This window comes from Gopherus flavomarginatus, chromosome 5 (assembly GCF_025201925.1).
Source record: "Gopherus flavomarginatus isolate rGopFla2 chromosome 5, rGopFla2.mat.asm, whole genome shotgun sequence".
Classification (NCBI taxonomy): domain Eukaryota; kingdom Metazoa; phylum Chordata; order Testudines; family Testudinidae; genus Gopherus; species Gopherus flavomarginatus.
Genome location: NC_066621.1, coordinates 95,213,585 through 95,236,743, shown reverse-complemented (window position 1 = coordinate 95,236,743; position 23,159 = coordinate 95,213,585). Strand labels below are relative to the sequence as shown.

Here is a 23,159-nt window from a genome sequence, read left to right as displayed (position 1 = left end):
TCTACTAGCATAACTTATTCCACTTCCTGCATAGGAATATCTGTACAGGGCATCTTTATATTGATATAATTGCATCCACACTTTGGCTTGTACAGTTTGAACTGTACTGGTGTAGTTCAGGTGGTACAACCTTAGTATGTAGAAAAGGCCTAACTGCCAAATGCAGAGCAGAATTTTCTTGAATTTTCACCAGTTGTCATCTGTATTGTCCACTCTCTTCAGTGAATAAACCTTTACATAAAAGTAGCAGATCAGATGGCACAACGTACAGTAGAACCTCAGAGTTACGAACACCTCGGGAATGGAGATTGTAACTCTGAACTGTTCGTAACTCTGAACAAAATGTTATGGTTGTTCTTTCAAAAGTTTACAACTGAACATAGATTTAATACAGCTTTGAAACTTCACTGTATTTTGCTTGGGGGTGGGGTTGGGGTGGAGGGGGTGTCTCTGCTACTGCCTGATTGTGTACTTTCAGTTCCAAATGAGGTGTGTGATCAACCGGTCAGTTCATAACTCTGGTGCTCTACTAGGAAGGAAAGGCCCCTTCTGGGTACTCTTTGCATGGCAGTTTCACAAAACAACTGGGGCCTGCTTAAGTTAATGGGAGTTTTATCATTGATTTCAGAGGGGTCATGATTTCACCACTAATGTGAAAAGGCCCTGTTTAGCCCCCATGAAATGTAAATGATTCCTATTGACGTCAGGAGGATTTCCATTTTACCCTAATGGAGGAGAGTCCTTTCCTGCTTTGCAACATATTGCTGGGCTCTTCTCATTATTTCTTTTCTTGGAGAGTAGTAAAGGCTGGTTCTATCCATTGTGTGAACTATCCTGCCATCTTGAACAATGCACTTCAGCCTGAGAGACCTGCTGTTTCAGTCCTTGATCAAGCTGAATAGACACAGCCTCCTATGCCAACACTAAGAAATGTTTAGGAAGTCTCTGGCTGGGGATGAGGGATTTGGTGTACAGGAGGGTGCTCTGGGCTGGGGCAGGGAGTTGGGATGTGGGAGGGGGCTTGGGGCTGGAGCAGGGAGGTGGGGTGTGGGAGAGAGTACAGGCTCTGGCTGGGGGTGTGGCCTCTGGGGTGGGGCTGGGATGAGGGGGTTTTGGAGTTCAAGAGGGGGTTCCAACCTAGGGTAGGAGGTTGGAGTGTGAGAGGAAGTTCAGGGGTGCAGGCTCTGGCCAGGCAGTGCTTACCTCAGGTGGCTCCTGGAGGTGGCCAGCATGTCTGGCTCCTAGGTGGAGGGACCAGGGGGCTCTGTGTGCTACCCACACCCACAGGTGTGGCCCCCACAGCTCCCATTGGCTAGGAACTGTGGCCAATGGGAGCTGCAGAGCCAGTGCTCAGGGCAGGGACAGCACGCAAAGCCTCCCTAGCTGCCCTTGCACCTAGGGGCTGCACGACCATGCCAGCCACTTTCAGGAACAATGTGGAGTCAGGGCAGGCAGGGAGCCTGGCTTAGCCCTCCTGTGCCACTGACTGGACTTCTAGTGGCCTGGTCAGCAGTGCTGACCAGAGCCACCAGGGTCCCTTTTCAACCAGGCATTCCAGTCAAAAACTGGATGCCTGGAAACCATATTAGTTAGTTTTTAATAATTGGAGATGTACCTATCTCCTAGAACTGGAAGGGACCTTGAAAGGTCATTGAGTCCAGCCCCCTGCCTTCACTAGCAGGACCAAGTACTGATTTTTGCCCCAGATCCCTAAGTGGCCCCCTCAAAGATTGAATTCACAACCCTGGCTTTAGCAGGCCAATGCTCAAACCACTGAGCTATTCCTCCCTTCCCCCCCTCCCCTTATAGTATAGCTGTTATAGTTGGTTAAAAAAAATCCATGAGACGATCATTTATCCCAGTCACACATGCTCCGTTCTCTTTATGTCCTAATCTCTCTTGTAGCAGTATTTGTGTATTTAGGGCTATAGTTAAGACTGCAGAACTGTTTCCATTCTAACACACTCTATTTTCAGTTTCTTGTAGATTTGCAGGATGTTCACTTTTCTGACTGAAATTTTCCTTGGTTGGTCTCAGTATAAAGAAGAGATTTCTTTTGAAATTTTGAGCAGAAGTAGTTCAGTTCAGAATGTATGTAATAAAAAAAAAAGTCAGCAGAAAGTCTGCATCTGAAGTAAGTGTGGGGGACGCAGGGAGGAGGATAGCCCTCATTGAGAAGGACCTTTTAGAATTCCAGTGAAAACTGGATTTAGTTTTACATGGCTGAGCCTTTGAAATGGTGCATGCTCTCAAAAAGCTTGGGAAGAATGGCCATCTCCACCATGTGTAACTTGGATGTAAATTTAAAAAAACATAGGGAAGGAGGACATTGTGAAACAAGGGCTCTGCACGTAAGATGAAAAGGAAGGGCTGCTATGCACTCAATTCTGCCACCTAATATGCCTTGAATAGCACACTCAAAGCCCTGTGAAAAGGTGGCAGAATCAAGCCCTTTGTAAGTGATGCTGAGGCTGAATCAAGGGCTCCTACAAAGCCCTTGCTCTGTCGCTGCAGACTTTGGAAGATGCTAAGGATTTAGGAAGAGCTGGTGCTGTCTTTGTGCAGTTCACAGAAGGGAAACTCACTGATAGAAACACAAAGAGGCCTCACCATCTCAGTACTCAAGTTCATGGAAGAGAAGGAACCCCCTCAGCTATGACCTTACTCAAGTGGCTAGGGCAGGGGTGGGCAAACTACAGCCCATGGGCCGTTTTAAGCCAGCCCCCAAGCTCCTGCTGGGGAGCAGGATTTTGGGCTTGCCCCACTCCGGGGTGCCAGGTCGAGGGCTGCACCATGCGTCTCCTGGAAGCAGCTGCATGGCCCTGCTCCAGCACTCTAGCAGGGTCGGGGGCTGCTCCATGCATAGGAGCTGAAGAAGGGACATGTCACTGCTTCAGGGAGCAGCTTGAGGTAAGCGCCACTCAGACCTTGCATCCGTGAGCCTCTGCCCACGCCCCAGCCCTGATCTCCCTCCTGCTCTCCAAACTCCTTGATCCCAGCCCTGAGCACCCTAAACTCCTCATCCACAGCCCGCACCCCCGACCCGAGCTCACCTCCTTCCACACTCCAAGCCCGCCATACAATTTTTATTTCCCAATGTGGCCCTCAGGCCACAAAGTTTGCCCACCCCTGAGCTAGGGGAAGGTTTTCTAGTAGCCTTTAGCTAAATAGTTCCTGGTTATGGAATTTACAACGGCTTGTGTCACCTTTCTTCTGGGCAGTGTGATGCTATTTGCATGTAAAACAATAATAGTTTTTTTTGTAGGTTTATTTCCCCTGCTGTTCTTTTTCTGTTTATGGACTGTATAAGGCACTATTTCCCAACTCGAAGAGAACCTGACTAATGTGGGAAGTATAGCAATGGAGATGGAGTAGAGCAATTTAGGAATGGGTAAGACTATGTAACCCTGCATTTGCCCTTCCCCTTACTTTAAATATTAAGTATGGAATAAAGTACTAGGCACCTCTTTGAAAACCAGTCACCTTCCATCTTTGCTCTTGTAGCAAATGCTATTACCTGCTGCAGGAGCAGTTTCTCTGTGTAGGCTGCAGGCTTTCTGTTCCTGTGCCAGTCATGAAGCCACATTGTCTGGCACTGCAGAGCCACCAATAGGGCTGAGGAGGAAGGAGCTAACACGGAGGAGGAAAGGAGTGCGCAAACAAACAAACCCAAATCTAATCACTCACATACCCTCACAAGTAGTGGACAGACTTGAGGATTACTTGCCCTTTTCTCTTAAGTGGGAGCTTAGAGACCACCATCCACAGTCTAACTTAAACCAACATGGAAGAAATCCTCATCCATTTGCTGTTATTAACTCTGAGTCCTGCATGTGTCCTGTGTATCTGTGCTAAGTCATCCTTTATTAACTGAGACTCATGTTGGACTATGCAAAAAAGGGCTGCTGAAGAATCACATAGTTAGTGTAAGTTAGAGACCTGCAGACAGCTCTGTGTAACTTACAAGCTTGTCTCTTTCACCAACCAAAGTTGGACCAATAAAAGATGTAGACCAACATGGCTACAATAATACTGCAAACACATAGAGTAAGTCATATGCAATTAAAATAAAGACATCTGGATTTCTATTAATAGCTTGTAATGTAGGACACTTTCTTTAAACATTTTCCCCTTGTACTGTTTAAGAGAGAGAGAGAATCAGGATTCACATATGTAAATGTGCTTCTTTATCAGGCTCCCATATACAACTGTGGCATCCTGTTGAGATTTCCTTCAATCTTCAATTTCTTTGGTTTTTCCTTCTTTAGCCATTTGTGCCTGGTAGCATCTTTATAGGCTAACAGACTGCAGATATATTGCTGCATCCAAACTTCTTTTTAGAAAGGAAAGGATCAATACTGCAGCATGATCTCACATTGGATTACCCCTCACTTCATCACCTATTGATAGGGTGGTGACTTAGGTAGATTACTAAGCAGTTACTGTGAAGCAAATAGTACGGGGGATTTTCTGTATTATGTTTTATCTCACGTTTGAAAAAATGACTCCCAGAGGAATGTTATTGCCGTAAGATGTGTCAGCTCACACAGTGCCAGATAAACAGCTCACTCTATGGAAACAGCCTTAAGGCAAACACAGTTCATAAATACAAGCCTTGTACTTTGGACAAACAAATCCAGCTCCGGGACCAGGAAAAAGGTGAGGCACCGTGGGATGGGGGAAGGCAGAGGCAGGGGGGAGCCTCCAACATTCTTGTGGGGACCCCTGTGGGGCCTGGGGCAAATTGCCCCCCCACCCCAGGGTGGCCCTGATTTGACTGGGCAATACTGATGATATGAAATTCCTAGCAGTTATTTCTAAAGTGAAGTTTAGGATCTGTACATCTTCCCACTGAGGCCACGATGTTACAACCACAGATAAAATATGGGACATTCCTGGCCCATAAGACTTTTCTTTCCCCTTAAAGGTCCTATCTCCTCACTACAAACCTATGATGCAAGTTGGGATCTAGTAGCTCTGAGGAGGATGATTTGCAGCAACTTTTGGGTGTTGCTTACAATTATACCACCTAGCCTGGAGAACCTTTGCAGGGATAGTATGTATGTGTTTTTTTTCCTCCCACCTCTGCTCCTTTCCCCTGAATGGATCCCCAAACTGCAGTGGGATCCTGGGGAATGGCACTGTGGGAGCAGCTGAACTCCTTCCATGCAGGGGGACAGGGGAAGGTAAAGGAGTAGGTGCACATATAGAAGTTCCCCTCCATGTTTGAATCTAGGGTGATGCTGGTGCCAAAATGACTTGTTCCTCACATCTATTCTAAGGAAGGACAGCCTTGTGGTAAGAGATCTACATTCCATTCCTAGCTCTACCACAAACTTCCTGCATGATCTTGGATAAGTCCGAATCTCTGAACGTCTACTGCTCATCTGTATCCCAGTTATTCAGCACAGGATTATTATACGGGAAACATGTTAGTGTTTGGAAGGTGGTTAGATATGATAGAGATGAACACCATAGAAAACCCGATCACTCATTGTCAGCTACTGCTACCTAATCCACAACCTATCTTTAGTGTAACTGGTACAGCAAAAAACAGATTATACATGTAAGGATTAATAGCAGTGTGTTAGATCCGGTTGGGCTCCCCCTGCCAGCCGTGCATCAGACTGCTATGAGAGGAAATCAAAGTATCTTAAACACACCTGGCCCCAGAATCCCACCAAAGGTGTAAGCCTTGTGTGTGACAGCTCTCTCAAGAAGCATTTGGTAGGTGTCGCATATAACATACAGATACCTTACTTAGAGTTCTAATCTAATATTGCTCTTTAATCGCATGAGAGTTACACAGATCTATATGAAAAAAATAAATCCTACATGCATTTCCCCTTACTCTAGCTCACCCTGTCCATGGGAGACCATCTGTGTTCAAGCAGGTAGAGTCCTCTCCTTGCCTTTTCTGGCTCCTGCAGAAGTTTCCCTCAACTTACACTGATGGAAGAAGGCTTAAGAGAGAGACCAAACTGAACAGTTTCTGCTTTTTATAATCTTCCAGCACCTCTATCAGATGACCTCCCGATCAGCCTCCTCAGGTGAACAGAGACCCCTACCTAGTGACTTCGTTGCCAGGCAACCTCTCCCTTGATTAACTATTTCTCCTAGGTCTAAGCAGCCCTATGACAGCCAGCAGCATTGCTGAATGGCAAAGTTTGCTGATCTGCATATTGAAAGACGAGATACAGAACTCTGATACAAAGCCTTTTATTTTTTTCCTCTTTTAATCCTGAAAAGCAAATAGAAGTTGAAGATTAAGCATAAGGTTAAATCTAAAGCTGCATTTATCCCTGATGAAACTCACAATGGTGTACAAACTGGAGGCCAGCACTTTGTGTGAATAAAGTAGGATTCATATAATAATGCTCTATTGTCTTGACTTGTAGGCATGATGTAAAACGCCACCATGTAAGGAAATAGACTAAATGGATCAGCGGAAGAGTGTTTCAGGCTATGAAAAGGAAGTATTTCAGGTACTATACAGCCTGACTTCAGATACAAATTTCAGTTTCTCAGTGGAAGAGTTTTTAAAATGTACTCGTGTCCAAAAATCTCTGCTATCGAAGTTTAGGGTTTTTTTAGTTGTTGGTGCCTGCTGTAACAAAAGGGAAGATTAATTTAAATAAAATAATGCTTGTTCAGCAGTCAAAATAAAGAGTCAAGTTTATTTTTCCTGTTGGGCCACCCTCACATGAAGAGGCAAAGATTTTTATTCAGAAATTAACACTATCTGTTTTCCAATGTTGCCTCCGGTCATCATGGACTGGAAAGCCCCTACAAGAGAATAAGAATAATACACATTATTAGGATAATACCAATTAAACATTTATGCATGTAGTACGTTTTTTAAAAAAAGCAAAAATATTAGATAAGATCCTGAGAGCCTGCTTTACTGGATTATAACAATGTAAAGAGAAATCAAATTTTGGACTTAAAACGTACAGATTCCTCCACAACACAGGAAGTTCAGACACCATAATGTTAGAATGCAACTAGTTGCCAAAGGCAATTTAAATAAAACTTAGTTTTAACATTTAAAATACCTGATCAGAACTTTGTTTACAACAATAGCGGTTAATTTTTAATTATTGTATGCCTTGTTAGGATATGCCATGCAGACACAAGAGGCGGGCATATACCTGGCAAGCCTACAGCAAAGGCTTTTATTTAAAGCTCTGGCCATTAGGTGAACAGGCAGCTTATAAATATTTATTGCTTTAGAAATAAACATGAAAACTTTACATAAAAAATAAAGCACGGGTAAACCCAATATGAAATATGGCTGTCCAGTTAGCCAAGTCCCTTTAAAACAAATCCATGAAGCGCAGTAAGCTAAAGGTTCGAAATTAAACCCAACTTGTATGATTTAGCTAATGTTTTGTTCCCAAGGGTTTTCCTCTGACCCTGCAGGACTTACTTAACTTACTAAGTTACTGTTACCTGCTGTAAGAATGCTTGTTTTCAAACCACACGTTTTGAATGAGCTGGCTCTTTAGCTTTATAGCTTGGGTGTACAAAGCCCCTCTTTCGTTTTGTTTTTACTGTTTCTTTTGTTTTTTAGCCACTGGCTGCAGACTATTTTACCTCTCTTGAAGTGACATTTTGACCTTGTTTAGGCAAATAATTTTAAAACCATATTCTAGGAGAGGGACAAACATCTGAACTGGGGGAAGAGGAAAGGAGAGAGAAAGTTGTGTTGTAACTATATTTCAACAAAGATTATGCTAGAAAATGATGCAACATCTTACCCCCAATGTTTTCCAGGCCTTTTACCACAGTCTCTTTGACCTGTCAATAAGAATAGGTCTTGTTAGTTTTCCCTCCAAAATCAGTGTCTATCTGAAATTGCCATAGCACTGACCAAAGATTTTAAAGGCATCCTTTTACTCCACAGAGGAAGGAGCTTCCTTTTGGACCTTGCCCTTTGGTCAAAATGAAAGTAGCTACATTGTTCAAGTAGATTGTTTAAAACCTGTAGGCTAATAAACCCTTCAAATGAAAGATAAAACATTACTGCAGCTCTGGGTGTACATGAATGTGAAGTTCAGGGAGGATGAGCAGATCAGTTGGGGGACCACATAACATCAGTAGGCTTCAGGAGAAAAGAGCTGGACACAGGGCACTTACCCACCATAAAGTAATGAAGAGTGACTTTTCAAGTTTGGGTTAGAAATCTCATGTAAAAAAAACTAGGATTTGGCTTTCTCTGAGAATGGTAGAATCTAGGCATCAGTTATGTCTGCTTCTAAAGGACCCAGTTACATTGCTGTAAAACTACATTCTAAGTAGCTATACTGCCCTTTCTAAAACAGTGCTGCTATAAAAAAAGCCTTCAAGTGTGTTATCATTTTACTCTCCAAAGTGAGGCACCACAGTCAAAGTGATTTTGATATGGGCAAAGAAAATAGACTTCCTGAAAGGAGGCTCATGCCGATGAATAAAATATACAGGTTCGGTTCCTACCTTCAATTTCCCCTCTTTGATCCACTGACAGAGCTGTAGAATACTAGCTTCGTGTTTGTCCATATAGTTTAATACCAGAAACCTCTCCCTGTGAAAGAAAAGAATAGATGATGATTTAATAACTAGAGTGGCTGGTCAATATATTTCAAACGCCTTTGAAATTTTTTCAGTTTTGTGGGCAAATGTAACAGAAGATTAATAGCATTCGCTATAGTTAGAGGTAGTGCAGACAGCTGCTGAGCAAGCTTGCTCATACAATTCGGTACAATGGAAGCTTTAGATGAAATAATGTGGTCTCAGACAAGTAATCCTGCCTGTATTTCAAACAATATTGAAAGGAGGACTAGCAGTCAAGGAGTGCTACTAGAGCAGGGGTGGGCAAACTATGGCCTGGGGGATGTTTTCATCCAGCCCTGAGCTCCCACTCACCTAAAGCAGCTCCTGGAAGCAGCAGCATGTCCCCAACCCCCAATTTCATGAGCATTCATGGCTCACCATACAATTTCCATACTCAGACATTTGCCCACCCCTGTACTAGAGAGATCAGCTTAATGTGTGTCTGTAAAATGCAGGTAATTTTCTACTCTTTTTTTTTTTGCCATCCCAAGTGGAAGCCGCGAACAAAAAAGCTCGCTCCCAGCGCTGCTGCCACAACTACACAGCCACATTAAAGCGCTGACTTCAGTGAGGTATACAACTGTAATTAATGCTTAAGGTGAGAGCAGTGGATCTCAAACCAGTATATACACTGTTTATTTCTGAAGCTTATTCAGGTGTAGAATGCTCCAAGGAATGTGGAGATTTAGTGGGTAAGATGGGAGGTGATCCATTAAAGGATTGGAAGTGGCCAACAAAAGACTGAAAAAGTTAGACCTGATGCATTAGTTATCTGTTCTGGACGGTCCTAACAAGGACCATCCTATAGGATCAGATAGGCATATCTATTAATTTCCTGTGATTATCGGGTGGGTATAGAGGGGACCTTGAGCACTAGTAGAGTTTAGTCTTTGCAGCCTTATTTTAGTGTAAGCCTAACCAAGAGCCCATGTTAATTTACATTCATGAATCTTTTTCCTGTATATATTGTGTCATATTTGAAATCCTCTTCCCTAATAAAGGAAATTAGTACTAAAAAGAGTAACTTAAAAAGTGGAAGATGCAGTGATCACAATACCTTCCAAGCAGGATTCTACTTAATTTTCTCTCCTCGCACACAACTATATTCAGAGACAACACTCTTGCTACAGAACATTTGGTAACAGAACCTTCTTCATATTGAAAAGACTGACAGACAGCCAAAGAATAAAGCAAGTGACCACAGGTGAGGCATATAATCAGCTAATTAAAATTTTTAATTCTGCAATGTTAGTACCACTTGAAGTCACAATTCTCAGTGTCCCTTCTGCCCATTTAGTGGCCTCCTCACCAAATGTTTATAATACAAACAGCTGTAAAACATAAAATCACCAGGTCCTTCCCTCTTTTTCAGTAATCCACAGTGTTACCATAAAAATGCTTACAATGGATCCAGAGTCCCTCTCCTCAGATCAAATATACTGATAACGTAAACTCAACACCTGTAAATTTGTGTTCAGTTTACCCTGAAGCTGGTGGGGAAGGAGAAATATACCTTGTGATATTCCTTGCTTTCCGTATTTCTTCTACTGCAGGAGGCAGTGGGGGAGGATAAGGTACATCTTTATTATACTGGGAAATCTGTCCACATAGGATGATATGGCTGTTCTGATTCATCTGTTTGAGACAACATAAAATTAGAAATACTACTTTCTTTGTCCTCAAAAAGACACAAGCTTATTAGAAGTTCATTAGACTATATATGGTAATCATGCAACAAGTCATTTTACTTAGAAGAAGACATTGAGAGAAGAATTGTATGCATATGGTCATTCAGCTTGCAATGGTGCAGCAGGTGGTTTAAAAACAGTGCAGTAGTGGGAGGATAAGACCCCACTGTACAATTCAACAAGGGTGTTAACTGGGTAACAAATATGAGGGATTGTTACTTTACTGAGTGAGGATGTTTACTGTGGAAGGAAGAACAGTGCAAACCAGGGTTGGAAGGGACCTCAGGAGTTCATCTAGGCCAACCCTGCTGCTCAAAGCAGGGCCAATCCCCAGACTGATTTTTGCCCCAGATCCCTAAATGGCCCCTTCAAGGATTGAGCTCACAACCCTGGGTTTAGCAGGCCAATGCTCAAACCACTGAGCTATCCCTCCCCCACATACTTAGCTGCGTAATGAAAAATAAAAAACATTCCATGTATCTGTTCTGCAGTCTTACACAATTAAGAAGTGTGAGTTTTCTACTCTATTCTTTTAATTTGTGAAACAGGAGTAAGGAAGACGGTGTCAATGTAGTCTCTCACTCATGAAAATATGAGTCCCCTCAACCACTTATGCATGTGAAGTGCAGAATATTACACTCCCTTGCCACATTCCAAGTTTTAAAATAAAATAAAATAAAATAAATAAATAAAAACACCTTTCCTTCTCTCTAGCCCAGCAGTAGAATAGCCTCAACAAAAAATGGGAGATCTTTGACTCCTGTTGTTGGCCCACCAAATCCCAGAGGGTACCTGCGCTCAAGGGCTGACAGGAGTCAGAGATTCCTGGAAATGCATAATATGCAGTGAGATAACAGTAGGTATAAGAAGTGATTTAACAACTGGAATTAATTCTCCCCAACTATTTCCTTGATTGATCCCAGCAGCATTCAGATTACCCAAATACTCTGAAAGGTTCTTCTAGTAAAGCTTGAGTAAGAATGAATAATCCATTTTCCGCCTTCCCAGGGACTCCAAATGATGTTTTCAGGAGGTGGACAAACAATAACCCATTTCTCAAACTGAGTAAACCTCATTCAGCTGATAAACTGGATTATCATGATAAGAGTTTTCCTGAGAGAAGAGTTTCACTGACTGTCTCACTAAGGTCTTGATAAGTGCCCCTATTTTCTCCCCTTCCCACCTCCAACTCTGGTGATACTACCAGAGAGGACTGGTTAGGACCCTCACTAGAGCCCAGTAATGTTACTCCTTAACAAACCAGAGATGATCAAAGTTGAAAAACAACAGTAATCACCCTCTCAGACAGGCATTGTTGCTAAAGTACTCCCCTGTCCCTGCTAGTTAGAGGATTAAGACACCAGAAGTAGAAATCAAACTCAGGACTCTTGCATCACAATGCAAAATTGCTACTGCTAGGCTATCAGGCCAGTTCAGCATGATAGGCTTATGTGTCTGATGTTTGGACAGTTTGACTCAATCACATTCAGGCCTTGGCTACACTCACACTTTACAGCGCTACAACTGGGGTGTGAAAAAACACCCCCCTGAGCGCTGCAAGATACAGCGCTGTAAAGCGTCAGTGTAATCAGGGCAGCAGCGCTGGGAGCACGGCTCCCAGCACTGCACGCTATACCCGTAAGGGATGTGGTTTACATGCAGCACTGGGAGAGCTCTCTCCCAGCGCTACCGCTCTCACTACACTCACACTTCAAAGCGCTGCCAGGGCAGCGCTTTGAAATTCCAAATGTAGCCATACCATGTCAGGTACATGTGGGAATGGAAGGTTTTCCTATCTTTCATCAGGCTGGTTTATATTACACTCATTCTAAAAGATGCATGAAGAATTTGGGTGTGGGAGGACGTATAAACAGGACAGCTGGTATAGGTACCTGATTTATAACTGCATCACTGATGTCTCCACCAACATTATCAAAATAAACATCCACGCCAGCTGGGCAGAGTTCATGCAGCTGCTCTGCCACATTCCCCTTCTTGTAATTGATAGCCGCATCAAACCCCATTTCTGAGACCAAAATGGAGCACTTCTCATCTGTACCACAGATTCCTACCACTCTAGAGCAGCCCTCTAGGCGGCCTATCTGCAGAAACACCATAAACAAAACAGTGAGACCATCAATCTGCCCACATTTCAGTACCCTGTAATCACTTGAATTTTAACTAGCAGAATTACAGACACCAGTACTTTAGGGGCTGAATACAATTTAAGACTGACAAATGTCAAGGACCATTTTCCCTCCAGTGATTGGGTCTCCAGTAAAAAGACTGGAAAATCAAAATGCAAATATACTCTAATTTGATGTATTTGTTCAAATGCTGTGGTGTAACAGTTCGTGTTTGAATTTGACTTCTTTTAAGTTTACTTGTTGAATGCTGTGTATACACACTTTACTCTGGAAAGCTTGGGAGGATAAATAATATTACTACCTTTTAGAGAACTGTATACCAATAAAATATAAAGAATGGATAGGAAAGGATAGGTCCATCAATGGCTAAACAGGATAGTCAGGGACACAACTCCATGCTCTTGGTGTCCCTAAGCCTGTGATTGCCAGATACTGGGACTGGACAACAGGGGATGATAATTGCCCTGTCCTGTTCATTCTATCTGAAGCATTAGGCTTCAGCCACTGTCAAAAGACAGGATACCTGAGTAGATGCACCATTGGTCTGATCTAGATTGGACATTCTTACATAATGTTATCCAAAGCAACATATGAAAGTATTTACTATGCTTTTCACTAGCCATATCATCCTAATGCACGGGTGAACACATCAATACTCTAGTACAGTGGTTCCTAAACTTGTTCCGCTGCTTGTGCAGGGAAAGCCCTTGGTGGGCCGGGCCGGTTTGTTTACCTGCTGCGTCCACAGGTTCGGCCGATCGCAGCTCCCAGTGGCCACGGTTCACTGCTCCAGGCCAATGGGAGCTGCTGGAAGTGGCAGCCAGTATGTCCCCCAGCCCGCAACACTTCCAGCAGCTCCCATTGGCCTGGGGCAGCGAACCACAGCCACTGGGAGCCACGATTGACCAAGCCTGCACACGTGGCAGGTAAACAAACTAGCCCGGCCTGCCAGGGGCTTTCCCTGCACAAGCAGCGGAACAAGTTTGGGAACCACTGGTCTAGTAGCCTTTCACACAACTTTTGGTAAGAGTGTACTTTATCATAACGTTCCAAAGTCTGTAAGATTGACAACTAAACACTATAAAAATCTGGTAAAATATTTTTCTATATGAAAATTAGTGTATTAAGTAAACAGGTAGGCAATTAGAAATTGGGGGCAGACTACTATGCAATAAATAAGTTTGTTTACTTTCAAGCCAGTGACAAAGTAATCATCATACTCAACTTCTCCTCCCCTCCCAGTTTCAAGAATCTGAAGTTCAAAACCTAAATACACTCAGCATGAGTCACTGTTGACTGTGAGCCAAATTCACAGACGAAATAAGCAGGTGGGTGTAACTCCAGTGAAATCAGTGGAGTTACAAGAAGGCACATCTCACAAGACAGAACTTAGAAGTAATAGCTCATTCCCTTGCAAATCTTAAACCTGTTTACCTGACCAGCCACAGAACCACAGGCACCAGCAGCCCCACTGACAACCATTGTCTGATTGGCACCCAGAGTCACATGTCCTTTCTCTTTTATTCCTAGAAAGGAGGTCAGCCCAGTAATGCCAACTGCACCAAGAAAGTAGGAGAGGTGTCCATCAACCAGTTGTGGATCTAGCTACACAAGAAAAAAAAATTAAAGTGAGATTTTGGATTATTATTATTATTATTATTATTTGTTGACTGCAGATTTTAGGATGTCGACATTTTAAATAAACACAAGTACAAAATAACCCAGGCTGTTTAGTTCAGACAAAGTATAAACCAGTATTCAGAAGCCTACTGTACACCAGCTGTCAGATCTACTATAATACTTCAATAACAAGTTTACAAAAAAGTGAAACATAAAAGCATTTTGGAAAAAAAAACTATTTTAACAAAAAGTCACTCACAAGAGACTTAAGGATTTTTAAAAATTAGAAGGTAAGATGTAAAATTACGCTATTGTCAATACCGGTTTGGAGACAGAAAATAGTTAACAATGTTGAACTACACCCTCAATGGCCTCACAAATGCTACAGCAGGGTGGACATATCTTGGAGTTGAGTCAATGACACCAATAGTCCTAAAACAAATGTTTCCAGAAAGCCAATCTACCTCAAGTTGCAGAACTTTTCTGTCTATAGTAAAAATGCAATATATATTAAATACTCTGTGTGCAGAGGGGCTAAGTTATAGCCATTACAGAACTGTAACTTTGAATAGCCTTACCGTTGTGGGTGTGCTTGAGATTTTACAAGGTTTCACTAATGTATGCTTTTTGCATTTAATACAAAATGTGTTAAGAGCATAGTAGTAAGATATGTTGGTGATCGGGTGTCAAAAGTTCGATCTGGAGTTTGCATGATTAATGGACAAACCTTAATAGCAGCCTCAGAGAAAATGCTGATGAATTTAACAATTTCATCAACATTGGATTATTTAGTGGCAGGAAAAGGAATTCCTAATTGCTTCTTACAAATAAAAGAGAAATTAATGTAGACTTTGCCAAACTTAATTTGATCTGCTTTGTAATAACTGATTGCTTTATTAGCGCTGCTTTGTCCTTGACATATCTCTAAAATAACAATCGTCACATGCAAACAAAAGATTTTTTAAAAATGGAGAAAAATAGTATACACACTAACTTAATTTTCTATAGTTCAGTATGTTACCTTTTGGAGGAGTCTTCCATCTAGAATGACCTTTGTCTGCCAGGGCCAGTTGAAAGAAGTTACAATATCCCCTTTAGCAAAGTTAGCATGTTTGCTTTCCTCCACAATCCCAATGCCCCCACCATCAGCCACCTCAGACAACTGCCAGGGTAGGAGGTAATCAGAACCTGTGTCTTCATTCATGCGGCAGCGCTAAAAGACAAGGCTTTAATGAGGAGATTCTTGCATGATGGTGTACATGAGCTTCCTTTACATGTTCAGTAACTTTGGCGTGGGATGCATTTAATAACAAAGCACAAAGGGCTTCTTCAAAATTTTCAGTAAGAACACCACTTTCACATTCTTAATTATTTATTTCTCCTTTCAGTCATTCACTTAGATACAAAGGGAGGAAATTTTATTTTCCTCAATAGTGTCACCACAAACACACACCCTAAATGCACCACACCACACACAAACTTCTAGCCAATAGGGACTTGAGATTCTCTTCAAACCCAATTAACACTACTTAATTGGATGAAGAGAACTTTATAGAGAAACATGGGGTACTCCTTCACTACAGAGGGCCAAGAATACTTCTCTTGCATAATCATAGCTCCTGTCATCCCAGGGAATAAGAGCCAAGGATCAATAAAAGCTGGGTCTCTTATACAGGATTGCCAATTTTGGTTGGACGTATTCCTAGAGGTTTCATCATATGACAATCTTTAATTAAAGATTAATCTTTAATTCTTGGAAACTCCAGAAGAATCCTGAAGGGTTGGTAACCCTACTCTCATGTAACCATGCAAATCATTATTAGTAGGCCACCAACCCAGACTCCAGAATGGTTGGTTTAAGAGACTATGGGTTTAATATGAAATGTCATGGTAATGTTTTGAATAGGATTTTCTACTTCTTCCTTTAGTGAAAATATCTTGGCCACTTGAGTTCAGCTGCCCTATCTGACCCTAAATTTATTTTTTTTTCAATAGAAATTGAGCATTGAAAATGGATGTTGAATCATAAATTGTTGCTGGAAAGGCAGCTGGGCTCTTGGGAGAAAAGAATGCCCCCCACCTTTCACGCCTCCTTCCCATCTCTCCTTCCTCCACATCATTCCTGATCTGCTTCTTCTGAGAGCTAGTTGGGTGGGTGATGGTGCTGCTGCTACCTCCTTTAATGGCACAGATGTGGGATTGACCTTCAGGTTGCTGTCACTGGCCTCTTGCTGTCCCACACCCTAGGCCTAGAGTGCAGGCTGGAGTGAATCCCGATGCCCAGCTATTTGTGCTAGATTCTGTGCTGGGCTGGCAGTACTAACCCTGCTGGATTTTCTATTAGAATTTCTGCCAAATTAACAAGGGACTATTCTGTATAGAGCTGTTGCTGCTACTCAGTTTCAGAGCAAAACTGTGGTGCTTTTGAAGCCCATGGCTGTGGGCCCTCTATGATTAGGGGAATCTAGAAATGTCAGGGTTGTCTCATCCTTCCTTTATATTCTTAAAAAAAAAAAAAAAAGAGTTTGTCTAGTCCTTTTCTTCGTGAAGCTTGAAAATTTTATTTTACAGGCCCATGCAAAAATTGCTAAGGGTGGCTCTGCCTAGTTCCACCCCCAAATCCACAGCACTCCCAACTATATATTGTTCATATGGAAGGGCTTTTGCAGGTATTGGTGAAGGATGACGGAGCATGAGATAGCCTCACTGGCCCCTCCACAGGCTGTTTGTTTCTTCTTTGCTCCTTCCTAAACCATCCAGAGCAGACGAGCACCTGGCACAATATATGTAAGTAAAAACTGGATAACTACATAGAATTTAAGTGTACTAATTCTGTGCTTGGAAATAAGCCCAGATCTTCAAAGGTATTTAGGCACTGTGTTCCCATGGAGTTCAGCACCTAAATACCTCTGAGGGTCTGGGCCTACCTGACTGCTTTTTATGAATATCAGGGAATTTTGATTTTTGCTATTTTATATATATATATATATATATATATATAAGCCACAGGCACATTAATGCCAAATTCCCCCCTAATATAATTCCACAGAAGTGAATAGAGTTATATCAGGGATGAGTTTGGCTCATGGTTTGTATAGTTCACACTAAACATCATGGTTGGCACTGAGGTAAAATCATTTTTAGAAAATCTCCTGACATTACCTCAGTTCTTTCACTTACCATGTAAGGGTCCACAGAGAGGTAGAGGGTTCGAGCTCGTACCTGTCCATCTGTGATTTTATCTGGTAGGGGGACCGCTTCCATTCGGAAGTTTTCTGCCACTGGCACACCATTTTTACCTAGAATTATTTTAAAGTGAAGCAGAAAAAACCTCCAAATGAATCAGTGATAAAACCTTTGATCTAACTTTATTTTTAAAAAATTGAGGCCTTTTATTTAAATGTTCTGCCTCCTTTTTTAGTAAATAAATTAAGTGGACTAAAATTCACAAAATTCCAGTTTGACATAGCATTCTTGCATAGCATGTCTTGATTATTTATTTCTCTGAAACAAAAGAAATAAAAGGGCTTTTCTGTATCCCTGTAAATGTTTCCAAGGATCTTTTCAGCAAGGGAGAAACTGACTTACAGCTTCATCTTGTAGGGTGGTGAGAACCCTAACCCTTATCCATGCATGCGCTTAACTTCAGATTTGGAAGACAGGATACTGGGATAGATGGACCGTTGCTCTGACACAATACAGCACTTCTTATGTTCGAGTATCCATGCATTAGTGTTTGCAGGATCACGGCCATAGTTCTTTTGGACTGAACTATGATGCTCACATGTAGCTTTGCATTTTCTCATATTAGCATTCAAAATGGTTAACAAGAATATTTTTTAAAATATAGCATATGACTTTGCACAGAAGGTACATTTAATCCAGGCCTGCACAATTCGTAAAGAGGCGAGGGCCACATTACTCCAAAGAAAACAGCTGAGGGCCGAAACCTCACGGCCCTGCGGAAACACCACCCCCCTGAGACCAGCACCTCCCGGCCCCACGGAAACACCCCACCCCACCCCAGCACCGCCCAGCCCTGCAGAAACAGACCCTCCTTCCCCAGCACCACCCCACCAAAACAGCTGCGGGCCAAAAAGGAAGTTTGGGGGTGGGGAGGTGATACTTGATTTTTAATCAACCAGGGGCTCCCAGCTGAAGAGGTGGCTGGGAGCCCTCAGGGGCAAATTAAAGGGCCCGGGGCTCCGGCAGCTGGGGGAACCCGGAGCTTTGCGGGGCCGGAGCAGGGATTTAAAGGGTCCAGAGCTCCTGCTGCTGAGGGGAGCCAAAGCCCTTTAAATCCCAGCCCCAGCCCAGCCACTGGAGCCACGGCCGGATTCAAAGGGCTCTGGGCTGCCCGCAGTGGCAGGGAGCCCTGAGCCCTTTAAATCTCAGCCGCAGCCAGGATTCAAAGGGCTCTGGGCTGCCCACAGAGCGCCGTGTGCGCAGGATTTAGAATCCCCCCACAGGTCGCACAGTGAGCCTCCGCGGGCCGCATGCGGACTATGGGCCGTATGTTGTGCAGGCCTGATTTAACCAGTTGGAGGCTAAAAAATTAACCTCCTTAATAAATGAATGATTATTAGTCATTTTATTCTTAGATCAATTTTCCAGATTAATCTAAGTTTCTATAGGAAGCAAAACAAAAAGAATATCTAAGTTTTCTTTTTGTTGCAAAGATAGCCTTGATAACCTAAATCAGTTTGCCTTGCAGAATGGTCTTCAGCCACACACAAACCACAGAAAAGGTAAATTCACCCTTTTCCCCAACCCCATTCACTCAAGTGGGATGTGAATGTCAATGCCTGCATAGGACAATTTCAGTGCTCTGAAGTAAGGACAGCTGGATTTGGGATACTTTAAAAGTGCTGGTCCCAGTTCTGATCTCACAGTTATGGCAATGGAATTTTTGTAAGTGAGAAAAGAATCAGATCCATTGTGCCTAATTTTGCTCTAAGTTACACACACGCAATACTACTGAATTGCACCTGTGTAACGAGAGAATTATGCTGTTTTTATACTTTTCATTCTGAAATTAGGAAGTGTCAAGGGTAATTGAGAAAAATTAAAAAACAAACAAAAATCAATACCCAAACACACTCACTAATTGTATTCATTTAACATAATTATAATTTCATATGTCTTTTAATAAACTAAGTGTATATATATAATATGGGACAGAATTTATTCAGGCTAATATTTTTTACACATAATGTATAAGTTCACTTCACTGTATCACAGTCTGGACATCAGGGCAGGTTAGAAAAATGAGATAGAGATCAAATCCAAACTTGGCTCACAAAAATTGAGTTGTTCTTATTTTCCAAAGACGATGACATACTTGTGTAGCGACAAGGTTCTGATTAGCCCCGCACTCTAAAACACAGAGGCAGCATTGGGCCAGTTTCTCTGGTCTGATACAACCTCTCTGTGCCACTTCCAGAAAGCTGGTGGATCTGGCCGGATGGACTCTATACCACTTCCCTTTCCGGCCTCCCTTGACGCAGAAGTCTTGCCAGGGGAAAATATGGTATGGCCAGAGTGCCAATCAATATGTTTTAGATATTCCTCCCTGACACAAAATCCCTTTGGGGCCATAAGCAACTGTGCTTAAATTAGAGAAGTCCAGATGCTGTGGTAATTTCCAGGATTGGAGAGCTTCTCTCCAGGGTCTGTGCTAAGTGCACCTCAGCCAGATCTAAGAATTGGGGCCATTTTTAGAATTAACTGCACAAATTTAGGTCATGGATTGATCCTTCACTCGCTTTAGAGAAACACCTATCTACAGGAGATACCACTGTCGTTTTTACCTGCAAAAACTATTTCCAAACAGAAATATCCAAAAACGTCAAAATGTTAACTAGTTCTGCAGCAGCAAACTAATAAACACTATTCCAAGAGTTGTTCTGACATCTACAGTGATGCAAGTGCATAAGCAAAGAAGTAAACAACAAACAACAACAAAAGCCATGAAAATTTCAAGGTCCTTAGAAATATGGTAGGAAACAGAGATTCAAAGTTTGCCAAAAGAAAAAGACAGAAGTCAGCAGAGAAGCATATTATTGTCAATCATCTCAGAGTGAATTACAAACAGCAGAGTAAAATGAGAACAAATTTTAAAGCTAAAAAGCTGTAAATGATAGTGTGCCTTTGACTATTGCCATTGAGTCACTAATATTACACCTAACTCTATGATCTTGCCTAAAAGTTTGAAGACTGCATATACAGGCTCAATAACTACACATTTATCATAAACCTCTTTTTCTATTGCACATTACTTTCTGGAAATATCTCATGTTACTTTCCTCCATTTCCCTCCCCATTTAGGAGTATTATGCAATTATACAAAATACACTGATCTTTTGTTGGAAAAAAATACATACCAGGACGTGAGTTCAACACCACTCTTTGTATAATCATAACTACGTTAGCAGGAATTCCACACTGTACGTCAGTGACCCTGCAAAGCAAAAGCTGTTTGAAATGCATGTCAAATTTATAAAATTTCCTTACTGAGAAACATTTTGAGGGTGAAGTATTCAGTAATTTGAAACCCAGAGAAAAACCATTTAAATTCCACATGTGGGTCCAGTGGAGATCATAACATTTAAATGGTCTCATAGACTGGCTGTGGTTGAAGTCACAACTGACTACAGACAGCTGCATATCTTCTGCTTCTTGAGGTAGGAGAACCCTGCCATCCTTCACTTTTGCTCTGCAACTATTCTGTTAGCAAGGATGATGATGGGAAACTGATTAAGGAATACAGAGTGTGAAAGAAGCAGGAAAAGAGCTAAAAGAGAACAATTTACCCAAAATGAATGATTAACTTATTTTTTAAATTATTGACTTCAATAAGGTAACGTTTCACTCTCAGTTCCTTTAAACTTATAAATGAAGCCCATGCTTAATTGTCTCTGCTGATAGTTATACCAGATGTGTTAGAAAAAACTCTTTCAGCACAGCTGGTTTGTCTTGACATGAACTGACATTCCATAGAAAATTATTGTTAACATGAATTCAAATTTCAGCAACAAAGGGAGTAAAAAAAGATTAGCTGTGAAGGTCTGACCCCATTTAAGTTAGTGGAATTTTGTCATCTACTTTGATAGAGCCAAGATTTCACCCTGTAGCCCAATGGCATCTTCTGGAAAGGCTTTAGGATACAACTAAAGGTCTCAATCCTGCCAACACACATGCAATTTTACATATGTGCACCATCCCACTCAACTCAATGTCAGATAGTTCAGACCCAAAAAATAGGGGCTGGAAATAGGTTTTATTAAATATATATTATCTGTAAAAATGGAAACAGGTTTTGTTTATATTTAAATATTCCTCTGCAGTGATTGCAACACGAATCCAAACACCACTGTAACAGTATGTGAAATCAGGAAGTAAAACAGCCTAGTCTACTTTACTTTTTCCCTTCATTCTTTCAGTTTGGACAATTAAATAGCAGTAAAAGTGAAAAACAAATTAGATTTATTTAAAAAATCCAACAACCACAAGCCCTCTTTTAATAATCTCATGTTAATTAGTGTCCCTATGAAAAAAAATGAAAAACTCAGAGGTACCTATTCTAATTTCAGTATGGATTATATCCATGTTAAGGGATGGTAAACATACACCCCAACACACAAACATATAGCTAAATATAGAGAAATAAGATTAGATGGCTCATTACATTAAACGAACTAAGGTGTATGTATGTAGGTCTGACACAGTCAAGTAAAAGATAGACATGTCAGTGACAGCAATAAATAAAAAATAATTACATTGCACTAAAGACTGCCACTTAAGATATGTTTTTCAATATGAGATAAGAGATAGCAATATAAGGCAACTCAAGTTTTGCTCCCCATGAAGAGAAGAAAGGAAATATCAGGTCTCTGCTTCAGCAGCACATTTTCTTCTGAGAAGGGTCAGAGGTGAGGAAGAATTTTACACCACTAGAACTGTTTTCCTGAGTGGTTTCCCCCTGTATTTCAACAGGTGAATGAAATAGAGGACTGGAAATTTGTGTCCAACACTGATTGAGTCTATGCTACTGAAAATGCCATGGTGATTGATGTGATATAAACCTAATTAATAAAGAGAAAATTACAATCTCATGGACTTCTAGGATTTAGAATAAAATAATAATGTTCCTATTGCTAACCCCTGGATTACATATATACTTCTTGCTCAACTGAGCTCCATAAACATTAACCTCCATAAGCATCAAGGGCATTAAAAAATAAAACATGCTAGCTGATATCTCTGTCACAGTGTTTATTTTGTTGATAAGAACAACTAATCAGATTTAGTGATGATTTTTTCTTTCTGGACTCATCTGTTTAGTTTGGAGTGCTTGTTCGTCTTTATCCTTGAATGTTACAAAATATAAGAAATAAAACAAGTGTGCGTACATGTATTATATATAAATAAATGGGGTGGGAATGATCGTAACAAAAATATGCACATCTCCTTTCCTAAGTGGGGTAGGAATGAACATATGCAGGTCCCTCTCCCTTCTTCTCAAAAATAAAATAAAATAAAATAAAATAAATCTACATTTGACATATGCATGAGGTGTAATATTTGTGTTTATTTGCCTTACATTTTCAAATGCTGTTTATGAGAATGAAAGTATATGGGACCTGGTTTTCTTCCGAGATTTCAATTACCAAGTGGTGCAAAACTATGAAATGTGGAATTCTTAAATACCAGTTTGGTGAGCTTGCTGTTATGGGCCCTCCGTAGAGTCTCTCCTCTTCAAGCCTCTTTTTTGATCCTTTGTTTTCCCTGTAGGTCACCACTGATCCATCCCCTAAAGACAGTTGGCTGCTCTGAGGGTGAAGAAGGTGGCTGATCTGCCACCATAAATGTTACAGATTATTTTAAATATTTGTATATTGATTTATCAGCCGCTGGTATTATACCCAAGTCATATCTATGAATAATTACACTGTATATGGTAACCCACACAGCTTGCCACAACAAAACCAAGTTAGCACAGTATAGTTCACAACACATAACATCTTTGTAACTTTTGTTATGGATGCTAGTTTATCAAATAATGTTACAGTTAAAATCTTAACATTTAAAAGTACAGAGATTAGTATTTACG

At 41.4% G+C, this 23,159-nt stretch overlaps 1 protein-coding gene and 2 long non-coding RNA genes across 6 annotated transcripts in view; 2 read left to right on the top strand and 1 right to left on the bottom strand.

Annotated features, from left to right (window-relative positions):
• Positions 1–6,203: 6,203 nt before the first annotated feature.
• The window catches only part of PTGR2 (prostaglandin reductase 2), a 35,183-nt gene continuing 18,227 nt past the window's right edge, over positions 6,204–23,159 (bottom strand). For all 4 annotated transcript variants that reach the window (XM_050956049.1, XM_050956048.1, XM_050956047.1 and 1 more), the window contains exons 2-10: positions 20,431–20,507; positions 17,228–17,346; positions 15,069–15,260; positions 13,862–14,032; positions 12,173–12,382; positions 10,106–10,227; positions 8,476–8,563; positions 7,761–7,800; positions 6,204–6,786 (exon numbers count right to left, since the gene is read on the bottom strand). In XM_050956049.1, coding sequence (XP_050812006.1) covers positions 6,722–6,786; positions 7,761–7,800; positions 8,476–8,563; positions 10,106–10,227; positions 12,173–12,382; positions 13,862–14,032; positions 15,069–15,260; positions 17,228–17,346; positions 20,431–20,467 — 1,044 coding nt within the window. In that variant the 5' untranslated portion in view covers positions 20,468–20,507 and the 3' untranslated portion in view covers positions 6,204–6,721. The remainder of the gene's footprint in view (positions 6,787–7,760; positions 7,801–8,475; positions 8,564–10,105; positions 10,228–12,172; positions 12,383–13,861; positions 14,033–15,068; positions 15,261–17,227; positions 17,347–20,430; positions 20,508–23,159) is intronic.
• Positions 9,093–14,048, top strand: LOC127052436 (uncharacterized). The gene is made up of 3 exons (XR_007774744.1): positions 9,093–9,190; positions 9,703–9,796; positions 13,958–14,048. It is a non-coding gene; the product is annotated as an uncharacterized LOC127052436 (long non-coding RNA).
• Positions 15,874–23,155, top strand: LOC127052437 (uncharacterized). Its single transcript, XR_007774745.1, has 2 exons — positions 15,874–16,834; positions 22,043–23,155. It is a non-coding gene; the product is annotated as an uncharacterized LOC127052437 (long non-coding RNA).